At 45.8% G+C, this 22,443-nt stretch overlaps 1 protein-coding gene across 1 annotated transcript in view; it reads left to right on the top strand.

The window, feature by feature from the left end:
• Nucleotides 1–12,306: 12,306 nt before the first annotated feature.
• The window catches only part of LOC138352989 (uncharacterized), a 50,682-nt gene continuing 40,545 nt past the window's right edge, over nucleotides 12,307–22,443 (top strand). Inside the window, exons 1-3 of the mRNA XM_069305653.1 lie at nucleotides 12,307–12,663; nucleotides 20,069–20,719; nucleotides 21,282–21,428. Coding sequence (XP_069161754.1) covers nucleotides 12,307–12,663; nucleotides 20,069–20,719; nucleotides 21,282–21,428 — 1,155 coding nt within the window. The remainder of the gene's footprint in view (nucleotides 12,664–20,068; nucleotides 20,720–21,281; nucleotides 21,429–22,443) is intronic.

Here is a 22,443-nt window from a genome sequence, read left to right on the forward strand (position 1 = left end):
TACCATTCCTGTGGGTGGATGTGACCCCCATACTCATCCTGCGGGTGTTATTGGACCCCTTACCCACCTAACAGGTGGTAGTGGACCCTATACTAATCCTATAGTTTGCAATAATCCACACCATACCATCCTGTTTGCAGTAGTTTACCCTATATACATTCCAACATAACATCGTTTTCTGTTAGCGTTCCTACAAAACATTCTTTAAAGATTTCTAAAGCACAAACTATAGTATATAATATTGATTGGTGAAGCACTTATTCTATGTAATAATTTATTGTGCTTATTATAATTTACTAAGAACAACTAATATTTCTCAAAACAAAACTACGAGCCTTCAATAGGATGTAGCTGATCTGTAATATTATAAGAGCATGGACAATAGTAGGTGAATTTCACAACCCATGTGGGACCTGAAAACTACAATTTTCGTTATAATTGAACCAATCACGACTATTCAGCTATCTACGTTGATGGACGAGTACTGTGAGACGTAAATTGGTACGTGAGGAAGAGTTTGAGCCTTGGTAAAAAAGTTAACTGGGAATATATCACATATGTACTAAATCACATTCCACATATTGACTTTAAGCACTAGTCATATATGTACTGTCTTGTGTGAGAACGGGTTGCACACCTACACACACACACACCTACACACACACACATCCCACACCCAACACACCCCACACCCCACACACCTCACACACCCCACACACCCCACACCCCCCCCCCACACACACACCACACACACACACACACACACACACACACACACACCCAAACACCACAGAGAGATAGAGATATTCCCGTCAACATACGTCTTCTTCATCGTATTTCGTTCCATCTAACAAGCATAATTTATGAGCAGGCCGGACGACTGGATTCAGCATTCTTGTAAACTCTTCAAAATCTAGCGTTAAGTCATGATTGTTGTCTGCTACATCTACTATAGCATCTATACACAGTGCCCTTGTCAATTCATTTTCCTGCTCAGAATGGGCCAAGAAGAACGAACCAGAGGTGCAATTTGGTAATTCATAGGAGTTGACATAATTGTCCTTGTCTGCATCACATCTGAAGAACTGACCACACATTGACACTCTACACATCATGTCAGAAACGTGCCATGGCTGGTTAGAAAAGGTGTCCTGCCTGTGCTTCCCCACCACCATCAGAAGAGCACGCTGGCTACTGTAGCACACGGCTGGTTTCTTTCTTCTCTGGCTGCTTTTACTTATTCTTCTTGCTCAGACCTTTGTGAACAACTTTGATGTCCTTCCTGATACAGGCGAGGCGATGGAGGAGACAGTGGTTGTCATAAGAGAAGTCATCAGAGCCACAAACGGGGACAAAGCGCTCAGGACATAATTCAATGCACTGGCAGAGGGCAGCACTTTCTTTTTGTCCCCGTTTGCTCCCCTTGCCACTTCGGCGGGGAAAAAGGGTGTTGATCTAGCTATGGAGCCCAGCGACCCAGCCACACGGCATGGGCCGCATAGGCCCCGCATCAGTAACCCTAAAAAACGTTACAACTAAAATAAACTAAAATTCATGCTGTGGCCTACAATGTACAAAACAAAACAAAAAAGAAAAATAAATATACATGGAGATACACAAAAAAAGGATATACATTAAAATATAATTTGAAACAAAATAAGAGGCATGCCACTAAATGAATGAATAACGTCTCCGACAGGAGACGATCACCTTCAATGTCATGCGTGCACGGAAAAACCATATATCACGGGGAGGGCATGCCTGGCTTGAACAAGTCAAGCCCCCGGAGACGCAAGGAACATGCATGCATGTGTCCTTCCAGCCGTAGCTTATCTCACGGGTTTGGTCAAGCCACCCACCATCCCTAAAATCAGCCACTGGGGAAGTGGTACCCCAAGATGACGTCCAGTAACCTTAGCCGGAATCCACTCACCCTAGTCGCTTCTGGGTGTCGGGGCACAAGGGAAGTCCACCCATGCCCATGTCCAGGGGTGATCATCATCAACCCCTTCCCGTGCTCTTGGACTACATACGATAAATCGAGTACGTCCAGGTTAGGACTTTAACGGAGCAGATCTCCAAATCTCCGTTAGTCAAGCCCAACCTCTTAAGAACACAGGCACTCTCATTGCTGAACCCGCCTCTCTAATTCAAGGCAATTGAGGAGGCAGAGACTGCATTAGCACCGGTGTAATCCCTGACCCACTGAAGGAACTCGGGGGTGCCGGACAGGTCACATTTGCCCTGGTGTGGCCGGGAGATTGGAAAGCCGTCAGCCGAGACCTGGGTGTCTAGAATTACGGCCTTGCTGCTTTTGCAAACAATGATGTCTGGCTTGCAAAAGGTCCCACCATCGGGTATCCGCACCTCCCTCACCACCTCATACCCTCGTTGTCTCAGATGACCAGCTACGAACCGGGTGATATCGTCATGATGTACCACTTGTGCTCCATGCGTCCTTGGGCATGCTTGTAAGATGTGCCCAAGGGTGCCAGGTTTCTTGCATGTATCACACATGCCGCTGGCACCTGGGCGACCCCTAGCGGCCCTGGATGGCGTGGCCAAAGCGTTCGCTGACGCTGACCAAGTGGGAGCTAACTCACCACCGCTCAGTAGGTGGGTGCCGGACGAGATCCATCTCAGGCACGAGGGAACCTCGCACGAGGACCTCAGTCCAGCACCATCGGCCGTGCGGTAAAGCCGCTCCCGCTATGTCGGAGAGCACTCAGTTCTGTTGGTTACCGGCTCGCCCCCAATTAAGGCCGGTGCCGATCCACCGACGCATCTTATCCTGAATAGCCGGTAGAAGGGCCGCTGCCCGGACCGTTGGGTCAGCCGACTCCAACAGACTGCTGAAACGCTTGTTCTTGTGCAGCCGGATTGACAAAACAAATTCGGGCATCCCAAGACCACCGTCCTTCCAGTCGGCGTAGAAGAATGCATTCAGGATGTCATGCGGAAAATGGAGCCAGCTGCGAATAGCCTGCCTCATCCTCCGGTCAATTCTAGCTAGCCGAGTCTTAAACACTGTACGTAGAATCAGACGATGGTTCATTTTAGGAATAAGGTGGTGCTTCAGCACGTATAACCTCTGCTGGGGTTTGAGGGGGGGCCTGCGTGATGTTAATAATCCCCTCCTCAAACATAGCCATAGGAAAGGCTCCTGCCACCGGCACCAACATCATCAACGAGAATACCTAGGTACTTATACTAGTCACTGATGCCAATAGAATCCATGGCTGTGCCCCGACGTGGCATCTCGTTTGCGACGCGAGATACCACTTCTTGGGTTTTCCATCGATCTGCAGGCTCAGTGAACGGCACTTTCCCGCGTTGACCCTCAGGCCAGCGCCACTCAAGGTGTCACATATAATGTCTATCAACGCCTGAAGGCCAGCCGGCGTCTCCGCTGCCACGACCAAATTATCAGCAAACGCTAGTACTGACACCTTTTCCTCCCCCCAGCCCTACTTTCTTCGCATTGGTGATTGCCTCATCAGTCACCAAATTGAAAAGAAATGGGGGACAAGGGATCTCGCTGTTTAACTCCTCTAGTCACAGGGATTACCCTCGATTTCTCCTTCTGGCTGGATATGACCGTCGAGGTGCCATCATAGCCCGACATAATATAGTCCCCACGAGGCTTAGGGACTTCCTTGCGCTCTGCCTTGACTGCCTTGTTGGCCTTCTTCGGACTTCTTCGGGCAGAAATCTGCCTTGATAAAGTCCCATCCGGGCTTGGGAGCTGGATGTCTAGGAGGTAGTGCTATATTAATAACTGTTTTTGTAGCAAAGTGGTCACTGGTCAGAACATGATCCACTGACCAATGACACAACTCATAAATACTGGTGGAAACAAACGTGAGATTCAACTTTCCCCCACCAGTGTGGGTTGGTTCCGTCGAATTAAGCAGACTGATTTCTGGCACTTCATCCAAAAGATGTTCAATATGTCTTCTGTTGGCGTCGGTTGTTGGTGAATCAAGAAGTAATTCACTATGAGCGTTGAAGTCGCCAGAGATGGTAATAGGTGTAGTGACTGCTATTTCAAAGATTGTTGAGAGATCCATGTCGTGTTCTCTCTGGCTCTTGTATACATTGAAGATGGACAGCGTTGAGTTCCTCATAGAGCTTAACTCCCATAATTTCGACGTTCTCGCCACAGTTGGGCAGGTCTGTGATTGCCGTGGCATTGATATGATTTCTTACTAGAATGGAAATGCCTCTGATGCCACCTTGTGCCATAGGGCAGTGGAATCCTTGATATCCTGAGATATTGATATATCTGCCAGTCCTGGTGAGTGTTTCTTGAAGTAGAACAATATCAATGCTATCCTTGAAGCACTGCTCTGAGTGTTTGTGCTTTGCTTTTGAATCCTTGAATATTCCATTGTATAATTTTGAGATTGTCCATTTTTCCGTTTATAGTGGAATCATTGAGTCCATGGTTTTTACATTACTGGTTTTCCCGACCGTTTGTGTCTTCTTGGCTGGAGTGGTGACTTTCTTCTTGGTGGGTGAGGAGACTCTTGGTTGGGCCGAAGCGCCCCTGCTACATCCAGCCACTGGGGCACCCAATGATGCAGGGATCGTCATTCCTGCCTGGGAGGTCCCGGAGGCAACGGCAGGCATGGTCATCCTGCCGCCCCGATCCATTCTGTTGCTGTCTCCCAGTGGAGCAGCGCCCCCCTGCCCTCTCCAGTTGTTGGAGGCCCCGTCCTTGCCCAGACCAGAAGGACCCGGCGCGCCAGACTGTTGCTGATCTTCATTTATTCGGACTTGCCGAGGGGTGTACCACTGGCTTTTTACCGAGGGTCTGGTCGATTGGGGTCTAGAAGTTGGTTTTTTGGGTTGCTGGGTTGATCCGAAAGCTAGTATTCTTTTTACCCTTTCTGGACATCGTTCGTTCCAAGCGTGATGTGTATCCCTGCAGTTCGGGCATTTTGCTTTCGTTTGTTTGCCTTCTTTGTGCAGATTCTTGCATATGTCGGTGTTGTGGAGCTCGCTACATACACCACATCGTTCTGGGCCTCTGCAGCCATCTTTATGGTGGCCGAAGCGCTGACATCTGTAACAGCGCATGGGTTCTGGGTTGTACAGTCTCAGCCTGAATTGACCATAGATGCCAACACTCAGTGTTGATGCGAGGTCCTTTAATTGTTACGAGGACCTGTCTTGTTTCTATATTGTTGTGCTTGCATCTTTCCGCCGTTGTGACATTTGGGCATTCTAGGAGTCTGTTTGCATGAACTTCGACCAAGAAATTTTATACAATCATTTTGGTGATTTTTTCTTCTGGTTTCAGTTCAACTAGGTGTTCTGTGTTCCTGAGGTTTGTCATGTCAATCCACTGGGGCTGTGAGGTAATGCAAACATTGCAGGTTTGCATCATCTCACAGCCCGAGGGAATTTTCTCATTGATGTATATCACTTTAGTGTGATTTTCTGTGTAAATATTAATAATAATAATAATATTTATTCAAAAGATTGTGTGTACAAAGAACATAAGAATATTGTTCAATTGAAGGGACAGAAGTTACACATACTAATGAAGCCACTATTACGCAAAGCCTTTCGGACAAAATTAATAATATAGAATTTTTTTAATTAAAGTTGTGATGGGATAAAACACTTAATACTATTAGAGAAGTAAGCTAACAAAATGAGAATGTTAGAGGAAAATAAAAAATTAATACAAAGAAGGTGATACTTAAGGATGACAAGCATAGACTATTACATTATGGAGTCAGTAGTTCTAGCAACAGTACAGTAGTTTATTTACATTAATTATAGAATGGAAATACAAGGTGTAATTTAGAAAAGCAAGTGAACTATTCCTCATAACATTTTCTTTGAACATATCTGAACATAGAATAACATAATATAATTTAAGGTTAATTTGGCCAACACTTACAAATAACCAAGATCATAAAGGACACGAGTAAACACTTTATCAAAGAAATGCATGAAATTAGATGACATTAAATGTAGATAGTAAATGTAGAAATTAAATGTGTGTACTCGCTTGAATGAACTATATGGGGCATAGCCTATTCATTCCAGTGTGGAATTCATTCCATCCGTTCGTCCCCAGCAACTCCCTTCCCCCCCCCAGCAACTCCCTCCCCCCCCCCCCCCCCAAAAAAAAAAAAAATACAATCACATTAATGCATATGCCAGTACACATTTGCCTTATGAAAAAATTAAATAATAAAGAATTTGTATTGCAATGAAATAAATTGATATTGCACGTTACAGTACTGTACTTACTCTACCAGTTGAGTTGTGTAGTGCAAACTTTGTTAGTCTTAATATCCTGAGAGTGCCACACATATGAATATAAATTGTTTAAAGAACAGTAACTTTTCTAACAAATGTACATTATACACTACATTCTGTACATAAAGTACAGACCACTAGAATCACACTACTGCAGTACACTTATATCATATAAACTACACTTTGTACATTTAATGTCATTAGAACTGTGCTGTACAGCTCAATTGTTACTCCCAGGTAAGTTATGGCTAGTGCTGGGTGCTGGTCCAGTTGCCTGGGCATCCTTGGAAGGTGAGTCCTTGCTAGTGCTGGGTGCTGGTCCAGTTGCCTGGGCATCCTTGGAAGGTGAGTCCCTGCTAGTGCTGGGTGCTGGTCCAGTTGCCTGGGCATCCTCAGAAGGTGAGTCCTTGCTAGTGCTGGGTGCTGGTCCAGTTGCCTGCGAGTCCTTGCTAGTGCTGGGTGCTGGTCCAGTTGCCTGGGCATCCTTGGAAGGTGAGTCCTTGCTAGTGCTGGGTGCTGGTCCAGTTGCCTGGGCATCCTCGGAAGGTGAGTCCTTGCTAGTGCTGGGTGCTGGTCCAGTTGCCTGGGCATCCTTGGAAGGTGAGTCCTTGCTAGTGCTGGGTGCTGGTCCTGTTGCCTGAGCATCCTCGGAAGGTGAGTCCTTGCTAGTGCTGGGTGCTGGTCCAGTTGCCTGGGCATCCTCGGATGGTGAGTCCTTGCTAGTGCTGGTCCTGTTGCCTGAGCATCCTTGGAAGGCGAGTCCTTGCTAGTGCTGGGTGCTGGTCCTGTAGGCCTACTGTGAAACCGTACCAAAACTTTTGAATCTTAGTTTGTTTCTTTGTTGTGAGCTTCATTATAATATCTTTCATAATATATAGTTTCAGTTAAATATCTTATCATATATCTTATCATATACATATCTTTCAGGTAAAGCCATTTTTATCTGCTTAGTACACTGAAAACCAGCTTTGATTATTAGATATCATGTGCTGAGAAAGTTTATGGTTATATGCATTAGCACTTCCAACATCTGCACTTAATGCCTCGCCACAAATTTTCATGTTAATGATGCATTACCTCTCTTTAAATCGACATACTATTCAGTGCTAGCCTTGAAATTGTCTGTTTAACTTCACAGCAAGTCTCTCAGCTGCATTTCTAATAGAATCAACTTACAAATTGTTTTATTTAAAATTTTATTATTGTTAGTTTGACATTTTATACATTTTATACAGTACAGTTCTGTATTAACCCTTAAGCTGTGCATGGCATACATATTTATTTATTTATTTATTTATTTACAAGAAGTTACATTGGGGGGTTAACAGAGAATATAGAAATTAAGTTAAATTACCATTCTTGTAAAGCCACTAGCACGCATAGTGTTTCGGGACCATATACATCATATTTCGGGAGCATATATGACAGGACCTGATGGCAAAGTTTAGTTTTTCAAATTTGCTCTAATGCTTAACAATTTTTGTGCATACTAGAAAATCCTGCAACTTTGTCTAAATGATCACAAACGTAACTTAAAAAAATAAGAAAATAAATAATAATTATAAAAGTGAAAATTGAAAACTTCAGATTTTGAAATCCGCTGCAAAAATATAAACTATCACCAATTGTTCCTTTGGTGTTATTATGCTCTCAGAATAGTATATGATCTTCATTTTCATAGATTTAGGATATATGTTTTCAGTTTAGTTTACTGTAAAAAAAAATTTAATGTGGCATTTGAATTATACGCCAAACTTACAAAAAATATTGATAACTCCAAACATATAGGGTTTAGGAAAAATCCATTCTAACAGGATCGTAGAACAGACAGCTGTGCACATTATTTGTAAAATTGGTGAGAACTGGTCAGAAACTGGATATTTTTGAAGCTGATTCAAAGTTGAAACTCTAGTTTTTGAGATAATTGAAGTTATCGACAATGAATAAGGGAGTTCTAATTCATTAATTTACTTATATGTTTTAATAAACGTTGTTTGACATTCGTACTCGAGTATGTGAAAGTTGTAGGTCAATGTGTGTTGGAATGATGTCAAGAAAAAATAACGCTCAAAAAAAGCAAATATTGGGATAATTGTAATGATTTAGGGGATAAAAATTTATACTTTATAAAAGTGATAAAGCCCTAATCTGGTCCCTAATCATCAAAACCGCCTAAAGAGACAAAGAAAATAGAATTTGAAATCTGTGAAAAACTCAGTCGAAAAAATTCAAAGTCCCAAGTTCTGCCAGTTGTGACTGATTTATTTGATAACCAATTTCATTCTATCTTGACATAGTTAGGGATGGGTATGCATTCTCTAGGATGTAGAGGTTATAACAACATCAGATAATAAACAAATTAGAACAAATATACCCCCCCAAAAAATATTTATTAGACTTTGGTGAAAGTAACAGATATTAACATCAGGCAATGCATTTTTATGATATATAACAAAATAGGGCATGATAACACTCATTATTATTGGTATTATTATGTATTACTCATCACTGATATAAAGGCACCAGCTGCATATCCACTTTGTGGACACTTCTTGCTACTATTCTTCTTGTTTGTACATTGGACAAGTGCTCACAAAAAACCTTATTACTGCATTATTCCTCAGTTCCAGTTAATAGGAGCTGTTCTCCTTATCAATAAAATGTTCTTAAAAAAAAATTGTCTAAAATACATTTTTGAAAATATTGGGATGAAACTTTCATGATGCTTAAACCAATAAGTTGGTGATTTGTTTAGCATTTATTATTAATTTTCACATGATTCAAATATTTTTTGTTCAGCTCCAGCTTTTACAGCCCAGGCTATAGTAGCTTAAGGGTTAATGCACGTGGTTTGTATTACCTAGGCTGTCAGAGAGAGGGGGTAGGCAGCCAAGAACCCGCCCATACCCCCTTCCCCATTCCTGCCCACCCTCCTTACTCCTGCCCACCCACCTTACACCTGCCCACCCACCTTACACCTGCCCACCCACCTTACACCTGCCCACCCTCCTTACTCCTGCCCACCCTCCTTACTCCTGCCCACCCACCTTACACCTGCCCACCCACCTTACACCTGCCCACCCACCTTACACCTGCCCACCCACCTTACACCTGCCCACCCACCTTACACCTGCCCACCCACCTTACACCTGCCCACCCACCTTACACCTGCCCACCCACCTTACACCTGCCCACCCACCTTACACCTGCCCACCCACCTTACACCTGCCCACCCACCTTACACCTGCCCACCCACCTTACACCTGCCCACCCACCTTACACCTGCCCACCCACCTTACACCTGCCCACCCACCTTACACCTGCCCACCCACCTTACACCTGCCGACCCACCTTACACCTGCCCACCCTCCTTATGCCTGCCCACCCTCCTTACGCCTGCCCACCCTCCTTACTCGTGCCCACCCTCCTTACTCGTGCCTACCCTCCTTACTCCTGCCCACCTTCTCGTCCTTTCCCTTCTGTTCGTTCTGGTCCCCCCCCCCTCCCCTGCTTCCGGCCCCAAAACGTCTGAAGGTTTTGGAGTCGGGGGAGGGGTTACTTGATCTTGAGACTTGGGCAGCTTCGGAGGGTGCCCCTTCTGGGGGGGGGTGGTGGCAGAGGCAGTCGAGTCTTGTCTCCTGGCCGAAGCTTCTGGGTCTGACCAGTGGGGCCCCCTTTCTTCCAGCTTCTACGGCTGCTCCGTCCTTGTCTTGTGGGGTCGGGGTTGGGGAGAGGACTCGGCCCCGGATCCTGCGGTGAAGGACCTTGAGGCTGGGGAGGGATTGACTTGGGGGGGCCTTGGGCCCCGCTGGACCCCGCCTGGGGTTTTCTTCCCTCTGAGCTGGGCTTGTTACAAGGTGTGGGATTTTCTTTTCCCCCCTCTGCGTACGAGTTAGATTTGGTGTCGGCCCCTCCCCGGGTACGTTGGTTCCGTCCTTCCGGAGGTTTTCGGCTTATCGCATCCAACCTGGTGTGGTGCGAGCGGCCCTTGCAACTTATCTCCTGCATGAACCGGATTATGCCTCGGAAATGGATCCATCTGAGTTCAGGTTTGGGACTTCGTTCCCCTTCTGGCTCCGTTACGAGGTTCTGGAGTCTTCCTGGCTAGCGGACTTCCCCCTTGTTTGTTCTGGATTCCTGGCATTCCTTCTGTCATTCCCGCACGCTGGAGTGGCGGGAAGCTTCCACGGTGCTTCAGGTTTTCCTGGGGGGCGATCTTGAGTACCTGAATGAGTGCTTGTTTGCCCCAGCCCTTCCCCGCAATGTGGGCGTTGTTCATCTTCATGTGCAGGTTGCCGCCCTTTCGGCGGCGCTCATAGCGGAGGACTTGTGCGCCCGGGGCCTTTTGGCTTCGGCCTTGCAGTTCTTTTTCCTCCTGGAGTTGTCCTCGGATTGGCTCGTGGAGGATGTGAGGACGCTTGGGTCCGTCCCGGGGTCTGGTGCCTTGTCCTCAGCAGCTCGTTCGTCCGCTACCTTGTTGAAGCTTTTCACGCCGATTTTGTGGGATACGGTTCCCTGTTTTATGCTTCCCGTTTCGCGTGTCGGCAGGCGGTGCTGGGTTCCTCCGTGGAATCTGCTTGGGCTCTGGCTCTTAGGCGGTCTTCACCTTTTTGTCCTCTTCTGTTTGAGGAGTCGGACGTGGCACAGTTTATTCAGGCTGCGTCGTCGGCTTGTCGTCCGATGTCGGACTTGTTGGTTTTCCGGGAGTCCCGGGGTAGGTCTTCCCGGAAGGGTCATGCCAGGGCTTGGGGTTCCTCTCGTTGTGGTAGGCCACTGGTGTCAGGTTCGGGTTCGGCTCCTGCTTCGGACCCGCCCTCGTCTGGTTGGTGGTAGGCTCTGTGTGGGGTTCTGGGTCTCGTAAGGGGTGCTGGCCCTTTTGTGGTTAGCCCCATTGATGGCGCGATAAGGGGGTGGCTTGTGCTGTTTGCCCACGCCTGGTCCCAAGATTCGTGGGCGTTTCGGGTTGTCTGTCGGCCTGCGGTGGCGTTGGGGGGGTCGGGGCTGGCAGGGCAGGTTTCTTCACCTGCGCTCTGTCAGGTCATCTTGGAGTGGGTTCGCTTGGGCGTCGTCGAAACGACGTCGTCCCTCAGATATGTTTCCCGTCTGTTTCTGGTCCCGAAATAGGACTGCGCGGACCTGCGGCTCATTCTGAACTTGTCCCGTCTGAACCCTTGGGTTCATTGCCCCTCCTTTTGGATGACTACGCTGTCTTAAGTTCGGCTCCTCTTGGAGCCGGGCACTTGGATTGTGTCCCTGGACCTCCGGGATGCTTATTGGCATGTCCCGATTCATCCGCGGTTCAGGGATTGGCTCAGTTTTGTTGTGGGGCGTCTGAGTTACCGCTTTCATTATCTCCCATTCAGGTTGAACCTGGCACCTTGCATGTTCACGTACTTTACGCGGGTCGTGGTAGCCTGTTTGCGTCTCCTAGGTGTTCGGGTGTTGGCCTACCTCGACGACTGGCTGGTTTGGGCTCCCAGCCGGTCAGCTTGCTTGCTAGCCAGGGATTTGGTTCTATCCCAGCTCGCCGGGTTCGGGTTCTTGGTGAACTGGAGGAAGTCCCATCTGGTCCCCTCTCAGGTTCGGACTTGGCTGGGTCTCGTTTGGGACTCTCGGACCGTCTCCTTGTCTCTCCCTCCGGAATCTCTCCTGCGGCTGCAGTTCCACCTTCGTCTGTTTCTGGTGGGCCCTCGGGTCACCCGATGGTTGCTCGAGGGGCTGTGCGGGAGCCTGAACTTCGTGATGGTAGTCTACCCGCCGGGTCAGGTTTGGCTTCGTCGGCTGTTCTGGTTCCTTCAGGGTCACCCCTTCAGCCTCTCACGATCACTGGGTTTGACCCCTGGGGGCCTTGCGTCGGCTGCTGCGTCACCGACTTCCACTAAGGGTTTTTCGGAATTCAGTGCCTTGGCGCCTGCCCGAGCCCTCGCTCGATGTGTACACGGATGCATCGTCTCTCGGCTGGGGCTTTGTGACCAGTGCTCACCAGGTTTGCCAGGGGCGTTGTGATCCGTCCTTCCATCGCACAGCATGGTGCGGGAGTTCGCGGCAGTGTGGTTTACTCTTCAGAGGATTCAGGTCGCCCGCAGATCGACGATTCGGCTCCATTCGGACTGCTCTCCGGTGGTTCATTGCCTGAACCGCAGGGGTTCGATGCGGTCCTTGTCTCTTTGGGATTGGTCGCTTCGAATGACTCGTCTGCTGAGTTCTCGGGGTTTGGCTCTCCTGGCGGTTCACATATGGGGCGTGTCCAATGTCTTGGCCGACGGCCTATCTCGCTTCGTCCACGGAGTGGACGGTCGACGACGTTTCCTTCCGTTCGCTTTGCCAGACGTTCGGGAGCCCCAAGGTGGACCTCTTCGCGTCGGCGTGGTCGCGGCGTCTTTCGTGTGTGCGGCGCCCTTCCCCGATCACGAGGCCGTCGGGGTCGATGCCTTTCGGCTGGACTGGTCGAGGTGGGGGTTCCTGTACCTCTTTCTCCTGTATCAGCTGTTACTCCAGGTCCTGACTCACTTGGAGACTTACCAGGGGAGAGTTATCCTTCTGACCCCTTGGTGGCCGGCCCAGCCTTGGTTTCAAGCACTGCTTGCTCGGTGTCCATACCCTAAGGTTTTTCTGCGACTCCGCCTCTTTCAGCAGATCGGGCCGGTACGTCACGTGGCTGGTTCAATCTTCTCCTTGAGTCTTCGCGTATGGCTTTTTTGACTCGAGTCTATCATCATCTCTATGGTGATCAGGTGGCCTCTTTGTTGGTGTCCCACCTGAGGGCTTCTTCTCGGCGGCAGTGTGAAGTTTCCTGGCGCTCCTTCTGTTTCTTTTTGCGTCTTCGTCGTGTTAGTTCGTTGTCTGTTAGGGTGGTCTTGTCCTTTCTCTCTTGGTTGTTTCAGGACCGTCATCATATGCCTAATACTGTCGCCTCGTATCGTGCGGTGCTGGCAGAGCCGCTTCAGCTTGCCTTCGGTATCGATGTTACGTCTGCGCCGTTTTCTCGTTTCGTTGTGGCCCCTTCGGTCCGGGATTGTTTCTCCAAGGCTCTTTTCTTGTTGGCATTAGCCTCTGGGGGTCTGGTAGGGAAGCTTCATGCTCTTCTCCGGCGCAGGGGTTTCTGCTCTTTTGGTCGTGGAGATTGTTTTGTTCGCTTGCAGGCGTCTCCTTTTCTGGCGAAGAATGAGACTGCTGCGTTCCGGAGGGGTCCGTGGGTGGTTGATGCTTGGTTGGTCCGGCCGGGGGGGGCATCATGTTTTGTGTCCGGTTGCGACGCTTCGCCGTTATTTGCGCGCCATGGCTTCTGTGTCCGGGGACACGCTCTGGGTTGATCCGGTTTCCCCTTCTTCCTTGTTCGCGGGTTCAGGTTTCCGAACTTTTTTTCCCTTTCCGTTTCAGATCACGGCTCTTGCTGCCGTCTTTGGGAATATGTCTTGGTCTGATATTTGGGCGTGGGGTTTTTGGTGGTCGAAGAGGGTCCTGGCTGCTCGTTACCTCGTGAATGTCCCTGGGCCTCGTCGGGCCTGTGTTGATTTGGGTTGGCGGTTGCAGCCAGTTGTCTCGACTTCGAGTTGAGGGGTGAGCGACGACCGCCTCTCGGGTAAGTCCCTCTTTTTCCATCTGTGGGTAGTTAGCTCCCCCCCCCCCCCAGAAAACCAGCGTTGAATGTAATGAAACGCCATTTTCTGGGTGAGTCCCGGAGGCTCCCCGGCATCCCTCCCTCCCTCCCTCCGGTCGGCGTTTTTTTCGCGTTTTTGATATCCAGCCTCAAGAACTGAGGTGTGGGTAGTCGGCGTGGAGGGTCTGGGGCTCCCCCTTCCCACTCCCAGGGAGGGGGGAGCTGCGCAGACAGTGGTGCGGCGACATGTGACGTCACACTAGTTTGCTTGTTTTCTGTTGGGGGGGTTCTATCCACTAGTTCGGCTTTTGGTAGCAATTTTCATCAGAATAAGGGTTTGTTTTGAGGCGCTTACCTTTCTGGGTGCCTGTTCCGGTCGATGGCAGACATAGAATGCTTCCAACCACACGGGGGTTTCTATAGGCCATTGCTCCCCCTTGCCTCTCTGAGGGGGCCCGGTTCTGGCCGTGGTCCCCGGTAGGCCTAAGAACTCCATACACATGACTGATGCCAAAGTCTGACATTAGCATATCAGCCTGGGAAAGCTCTGGGGAGCCTCCAGAACTCACCCAGAAAATGGCGTTTCGTTACATTCAATGCTGGTTTTTTTTATTTAATTTTCTAAACATATACTATGTTTTGGTGGGAAAAATTTAGTCATAGAAACCTTAAATTTGTTTTCTTTTTCCCCTAATAGGTAATACTGCTTCCAGTCCTTGGTAGCCGAGCAGAGACAATAGCAAACACAACTTCTACCAATTAATGATGGTAAAGACAATTTTATTCTTGTTGTACTATTAGTATGTGTGGGCTATCATGTTGATGTCAATAATACACTCACCATCAGATTCAGATTCTTTATTCAGGTACAGGTACATCCATTGAGTTACATACATAATGATGGATTTAAAGATAGAGATAGTACATACAATACTTAAAGCCACTAGTACGCATAGCGTTTCGGGCAAGGTTATCTTGAGTTGATTTCGGGGCTTTGTTTTTAGTGTCCCTGCGGCCCGGTCCTTGACCAGGCCTCCACCCCCCCCCCCCCCCCCAGGAAGCAGCCCGTGACAGCTGACTAACACCCAGGTACCTATTTACTGCTAGGTAACAGGGGCATAGGGTGAAAGAAACTCTGCCCCATTGTTTCTCGCTGGCACCCGGGATCGAACCCGGGACCACAGGATCACAAGTTCAGCGTGCTGTCTGCTCGGCCGACCAGCTCCCCTGGTCGGCCGAGCGGACGAAGGTGATTTGGGGAAAAAACACTTAGACTAAAACTTAATAGTAATTGAGCTTAAAGTATAAATTGCATTGAAAAAAACAATAAAAAAAAGGGGAAGGGAGAACAAGGCAGAGAAGCAATTATACAAGTTGGTCAACAAAAAACATTGATTACAATAATAAGACATGGATTGACATTTAGGGGTAAGGTATGTTACATGGAGTTTATTAGGTAGTTTTTAGTTTTTATCTTAAACTGGTTGAGAGAGGTACAGTCTTTGACATGATTGCGAAGGTGTCAAGGTTCTCACCCATTCCTACCTTATATGGTTTGGGGCTGTTCCCATGGGTCTTTGCCCCTCCGTACCAGACGCCACTGCTCGCCCTGGGGCTCCCCAGTCCACTAAGGGCTGGCCTTATGTATACCCCTAGCGAGTAGAGAAGTTCCAGTCTACCTGTATCACACCTGAACCTGCCCGTCTTGACACTGGGACACTCTCTTAGATATCTGGTCTGCTCGAGGTCGCCAGCTGGGTGTTTATACTCGTGTCCCGGCAACACTTCAGTGATCTCATTAGTTATCTTAAATCAAGGATGCAATCTCATGTGCAGTGCAAGGCGACATAAATGGTTTCACTCAAAATAGCCCTAGAGAAGGGAGGCTCACTCAAACACATTGGTAAGATTAAAAGTTTACCGAAGAAAATATATACACTTGCATAAGAAAATAATATAGGTGGAATTGTCCGATGGCAGTAACACTCCTCTTGCTCCATCTCTAGCAACACGGTCAGCTGACTGGGTCCACTATTCCATTGGCAGGCACACACCTCGCACTTACCTCAATCGTGAAGGGATCCAGTTGGATGTTCAGTCAGTGCAAGATGTATCCTTTGCTAGTTAAGCTGGACCCTAGGCTACCACATAACCGTTCTGCGGAATGCAAGAAATTTAGTTTCGGCACTCAAAAATCTAATTTTTTACAATTTATATATAAAAATTTCAGCTCCCGAACAGGCCCCCGCTTGTTATGGGGTACTTTGTTGTACTCTGAAGGGCCAATAGTTAGTCATGATGTATCTAAAATAGTGGGATAGATAGGCCCGGCCCCCCAAGGAACAAAGGTTCCTAGTAATGATTGTTTTTTAAATTACAGGTCTGCTGTCTAGTAGCTAATCATCTACACCACTTCAACAGGATGAATTGATACTTCTCATAATCTAACTAGTTTATTAAAACCCTCTAATAACCCCATATCCATTAATACAATAAATTTCTTTACCACTCTACCTTACGTTAAACACCTTGGTCCACATAGACAGGATGCAGAGTTTACAATTACAACTAGGGTAAAGACTACTTGGAGTAGGACACTAGTAAAGGCTCTAGATAGCCTGGTAAAACTTGAGCACACGTGGTTTTACTAAAACACCCTAGAGTAATCTTAGGGAAATAAACACTAGCTTAGGCTACACAAGAACTTAACTACACAATTTGCCAGAACACGGTAACACAGTATTATACTTATCTTAGATAATAAATGTAGAATGAGGTAAGGGAAAGGGAGAAGGAGAACAGAGCCCACGCGGGAGAGTGTGAACACCACAACAGCCAGAACCAGAGAGAGCGAGAGCAGCCTCCTCCGCTCTTAAATATGCTGCTGGAAAGGGTGCCTAGCTGATCGTACAGCCATAAACATAACAAGCCTTCACCAACATTCATTACTAGTTTAACAGTTCTAAGAATAGCTTGGAACTAGTTCAATATTATATTTAATAGTCAACAAGCCCAGAGTCTGAATAATCTGTGAGTAACAAGGTTCATCTTACGTCTGGCAAGGAAGACTGAGACAAATACGCATCAGGTATGAGAAGCCTTGAATGTAAACATTATTGTTAATTAAATATCCCTCTTACACAACTATTTGGAACTTAATTTGACCTCTGGTTTCTGAATGGGAACCCAGGGTCATAACGGCGGCATTATTTGCAGTATCTATGGCATATTTTACAACATTTTTTCATGGATGTGGTACAATGTGTGGTCACTTGATGTTTTATTATAATACAACTGGTATAAATTTAATATTGTCACATTATTGTCACGTGCACAAAAATGTTTTATATTTCAGGAAATATGAAATTTATTATGAATTGTTTTCACTATATACACTTACTCAATATGTAGATGTTTTTACACCAGTATTGGACATTTTGAAGTCTTCGAGACTGTGATACTCGTCAAAACATTTGACATAGCACAATGGGACCTTTCATGCTGTGCACCAAGTTAAGACCAATTTTACGTTTTTGTTCCCTCTTTTTTGTGGTCTTTCATACATTGCACTCACGCTGGGCTACTGCACGCTTTCCAGTTGGTGGTAAATACCTTACATTGTGTGTCAGAAAGGCGTCCTTGTAAGCGAGCCTGGGTGTGGGAGCATGGTGCAATGTTGGGTTCACAATGGGGCCTTTGTATGCCAGGAATTGGTTTGACAAACTTTTCTAGTAATTGTGTGTCTACAGTAAAACTGAATGCACAGAAATTTCATTTACCATCTGTTTTGGCAAAATACGTATTGTAACTGTTCAGCATTATTACATCAACAAGGTGGAAAAACATCTTCTTGGTTCACTTCACTGTTTTCTGTACACACTCTACTGCCACTACCATCATATCACATTTATCCACCAAACGCATGTTGATGTTATAGTCCAAAACACAATCAGGCTTATAGATTATTTGTTTTGTTGTTCTGTTCACCTTGCCACTGTCCACCATTGTACCATCGTAAACGGTGGTCAACATGTTCACTTCATGCCTGTCTTTCCACTGCACTGAAAGCATTGCACCAGTTTTTCTTTGCTCGCAATCACCAACTTGCATAGCTGTGTGAAACACTGGCATTTTCCTTTGTTTTGCCTTCACTGTGCCACACACACCAGTTCTATTATCAAGCAAGAACCTGGTTAGCAAGGGACTGGTATAATAGTTATCTGTGTATAATATGTGGCTCTTGTTCAGATATGGTGCAAGCAGTGACTTCACCACACTACCCGAGAAGCCATGATTGTTATTAGCAGGAATGTCTACACTTGTACCCGTATACATTATCATGTGTAACACAGTTCCTGTTTCACAGTCACAGAGTACATAGAATTTAAATCCAAATCTGAGGCGTTTTGAGGGAATATACTGCTTGAAGGCAGACCGTCCTTTGAAAAGCACAGGGGATTCATCAGTCGCCAGCTTCTGAGCTGGTACGTAGAAATCTCTGACTTTCAAGCAAGTTCATTCAGGATGTGCCTCTCCTTCCGAAGTCTATCATCTTCAGTCTGGTCTTCATTATTTGCAAAATGAAGACACCTGAGGATTATCGCAAATCGGTCTCGAGACATATATTTCCCAAACAATGGTGTTGGAATAGTTTGGTCTTTGCTCCAATAATGGTCGAGTACGTGTTTGACACAATGCTTCATCAACATACACATACATTTCACCTAAAGTCGTATCTTTCCATCGCTGTAATCGTGAAAAATCGGATAACTCCTCACTATTGAGATCAGTCGTATATTTGTTCGTTTCCTGAACAATATGCTCCATGAGCGGCTCATCAAAAAATGCAGTAAAGTAGTCCATTTCACACATACCTGTATTATATATCAGGCCATGAGTCCCAGGAAAGTCAGTGGTAAGGCTCAATATATGAAAACCCACGTAAAGATGCCATAGAGCAGAAACAAGAGTACAGAATGTGTCTTCCTCAACAATTAAGAAAATGTGTGCAGCATGGGAAGAATTGCAAACCTTTGCTGAAACGACTCGCCCAAATCAAGCTGCTGTAGGCCGTTGCCTTAACCTATTCAATGACACTGTGATGCATCATTACAGACAAATGTTAAAATGAAGGGAAAAAAATGTCTCTTGACAAATTTGTAGCGAGACAAACAAGCACTGAACCACAACCAGGTCCTAGTGGTATTCAGGGAAAACGTAGGAGAGAGAGTACCCCATAGAAAACATCATTGCCTGATGTAATAATGGAAGGGAACTCCCCTTCCAAACAGTAACACCTCTCCTCCCAACTCATCACCATCGTCCATACGCCATCAAGAGCCCTCCATAAAGGTAAGATCAACTAAGGTACTGTATTGTAGTTAGAAAAAAACATTGTATTCAGTATAAAATGTATTTGTATGTTAATATTTTGGAGAGTGGGAAACGGATTAATTCAAATCCCTTTATTTCTTATGGGAAAAATCGCTTCGACTTACGATATTTTGAGTTACGATCCGTCTCTGGGAACGGATTAGCATCGTAAGTCAAGGCCCCATTGTAATGGGTTTGTTCCCATTTCCAGTTATAACATCATTCATGTTGTTAACAATATCACCAATTCCTGCTCCCGAATAGCAAACCCTTAACTTGTTCCCCCTATCCCTGGGACAAAACATTTTAGCCAAATACCTCACCTGGGAATCTCCCACAACGAAAATTCGCTTAAGTACTCTCATTACTTTGTGAGCATCTTGAGGGACTTGCGCTCCCTTCGTTTTCTTCCCTTTCGAGGGATTAAGACCAACTTAAACTAAGAATACTTGATCTTTCCTCCATTATCACATACAATACATACATTTCCTTCCATTATTCGTAAGAAAGTAAGGACGGGTTTTGTTAGTCTGTACTCTCGGGTACGGCTTACAAGGAGCCCTACTGCTGCCATATGTTACCTAAAAATATTATCCTATACTCCGGGATATATTTATAAAAAATATTGGCCCTTCTGTGGATATGTTAATCTGTCAGTAATATTAACTATACTCTAGAATAGCTAATACAATAAATGTATGTAAATATTATATAATTACTATTAGTAAATAAAGTACCTGTACTGTAATATTACTTTTTTTCGAGGCGACACTACTGTAATAATACGTATAGCTTAACCAAATATTCCTTCCACAGGATAACAAGCCAGAGGAATGTTCAGTGTGTTATAACAATTATGATGACAGTCGGCTACGGCCTCGCACACTGCCGTGCGGCCACACATTCTGCTCCCAGTGTATTGACAATGCTATCGAGAATGGTCAACTGACCTGCCCCAACTGCCGTGCCCAGCACGCTGCCACAGCTGCTACTCGGTTCCCAATTAGCTATGCTGTGGAGGCATTAGTTAGGAAACTGAAAGATATCCAGCTAACACAAAAGAAAACTGTACCAGTAAAAAAGAAGTTACATTCCCTGGTGCAGAAGCAGAAGAGCAGCATCAGCAGCCTCATTACTAGCTGTGAAGAGGTACTGTCCCAGCTGGGGGACTGGAAGACTCATCACCTCCAGCTCCAGGACAGACTCTATGCTCTGGTAGAGCAGAACAAGTCAGCAATGAAGCTCTTGGAACTGGAGGATACCAGTGTGGTGGATATGACAACACAAGGAGAGGAAGGGAAGACTCAGCTGCAGGCCATGTTGGGGAGCCTCGACACAGTCAACACCCCACAGGAGGTTGACACAACCATAGACACAGCTGATGAGTGCAGCATGAAGATAGAAGATTGGCTCCAGAAGTGCCAGGAACTCTTCCCAGATGTCAAGACTGTCCACACCTCAGTGAAGGTACGCTGCTGAAGGTCACATTGTTCTCACCCAACTGAGTGTAGTATGGCCTCTATATAAACACTTTTGACATGGAGACACATCAAGATGAGAGTTGACTTTATATATAGGAAACTTTATGCTCTAACACCTGAAACATTTTTATTAATAAAGTCAACTGTCATCTTGGTGTTTCTCTACACTGTGGTCAGTGTAGAGAAACAAAATTACTTATGTTGTCAAATTACTTTACTCATTCTGATGCTTCATTATAGTCCAGTTACTTTACTCAGAGCCTGATGCTTCATTATAGTCCAGTTACTTACTCAGAGCCTGATGCTTCATTGTAGTCCAGTTACTTTACTCAGAGCTTATGCTTCATTATAGTCCAGTTACTTTATTCAGAGCCTGATGCTTCATTATAGTCCAGGTTCCACCATTCATGTTTGTGTTGGTAATGACAGGTGCAGGAGACCATCAGGGAGGCCCTGGAGATGATGACCACAGAGACAGGTGCCACAGCTGACCCCATACACCTGGGAGACTCAGCCTCCACCATTAATGTTTGTGTTTGTAATGACAGGTGCAGGAGACCATCAGGGAGGCCCTGGAGATGACGACCACAGAGACAGGTACCACAGCTGACCCCGTACACCTGGGAGACTCAGCCTCCAGCATCATGAATAAAGTTCAGGAAATCACTGGAGAGATCCCCCAGAAGCAATTAACAGTAAGTTTTTTTCTCATATAACAAGATATTGAGTTGCGTTTTTAAGATAGGAAGCTGTTCTTAGGTTTATCGAGGTTCCCCAAGATCAACTACTGACTTAATATACAATACACAATAGTTGCCGTACTCCTGGATAAACATTACTGGTAGGTGAACAGAGAAATCTGGTGAAAGGAAACATGGGAACCATTTCTGTCCTGAGCAATGATTACAACCTGTGATCCTCTATTGAACCCTGGTGTGGGATATTTGGGCTTGATTCTGATTAATTAATAATTAAAGTAGTAAATTAAATTACGAAGGACCACCCGCTTTTAAAGTAAAGAGGGAAACTGAGAATTTCAGATCATTAGATAAGATTCTAGAGAAAACCAGTGACTATGGATATAACTAGAAAGTATGATCATAAGAATAATTAATGGGCTGTATTATTAAAGAAACAAACCTCAAACACCTACATTGGGGGGGTTATTACTGGAGGTAAGTACGTCCAGGAATCAGTGTGGTTCGTTCACTAATTCAATTAATAATAATCTAATCCTATAAATAATGCTGAATATAATATCATTCACATAAAGAACATGAATATGAGCATAATAATGAGTTACAGTAAATCACACATTAATATCAAACATTCTGAATAAATCAAATTGCAAGGAAATGGATAAAAAAGAAATAAGCCTTAGCTTGAAGCAGATTCCTTTAGATAACCATAGAAGTCCTCTTAATCTCCAGATCCGATACACTGACGAATGGTATGGTTCAACATGGAGAAGGCAGCATGAGGAATTCTTCTCTCAGGCTGCAAGATAAATAAATACCAGTAGCAATTGATTTAACTACTCAATTCATATTCAAAAATATTAATATCTACAGATGGAATTCTAATCACCTGTTATTAGGTGTTATCCCGCTGCATAACGAACAATCACCCTGCTATTAACAGACCTGTAAATGATGCATCAAATAAAGGAGTACTTAGCTGTGGGCACTGTATAAGTATTAAGATTGCCGT

This window comes from Procambarus clarkii, chromosome 55 (genome assembly GCF_040958095.1).
Source record: "Procambarus clarkii isolate CNS0578487 chromosome 55, FALCON_Pclarkii_2.0, whole genome shotgun sequence".
NCBI classification, from domain to species: Eukaryota; Metazoa; Arthropoda; class Malacostraca; order Decapoda; family Cambaridae; genus Procambarus; species Procambarus clarkii.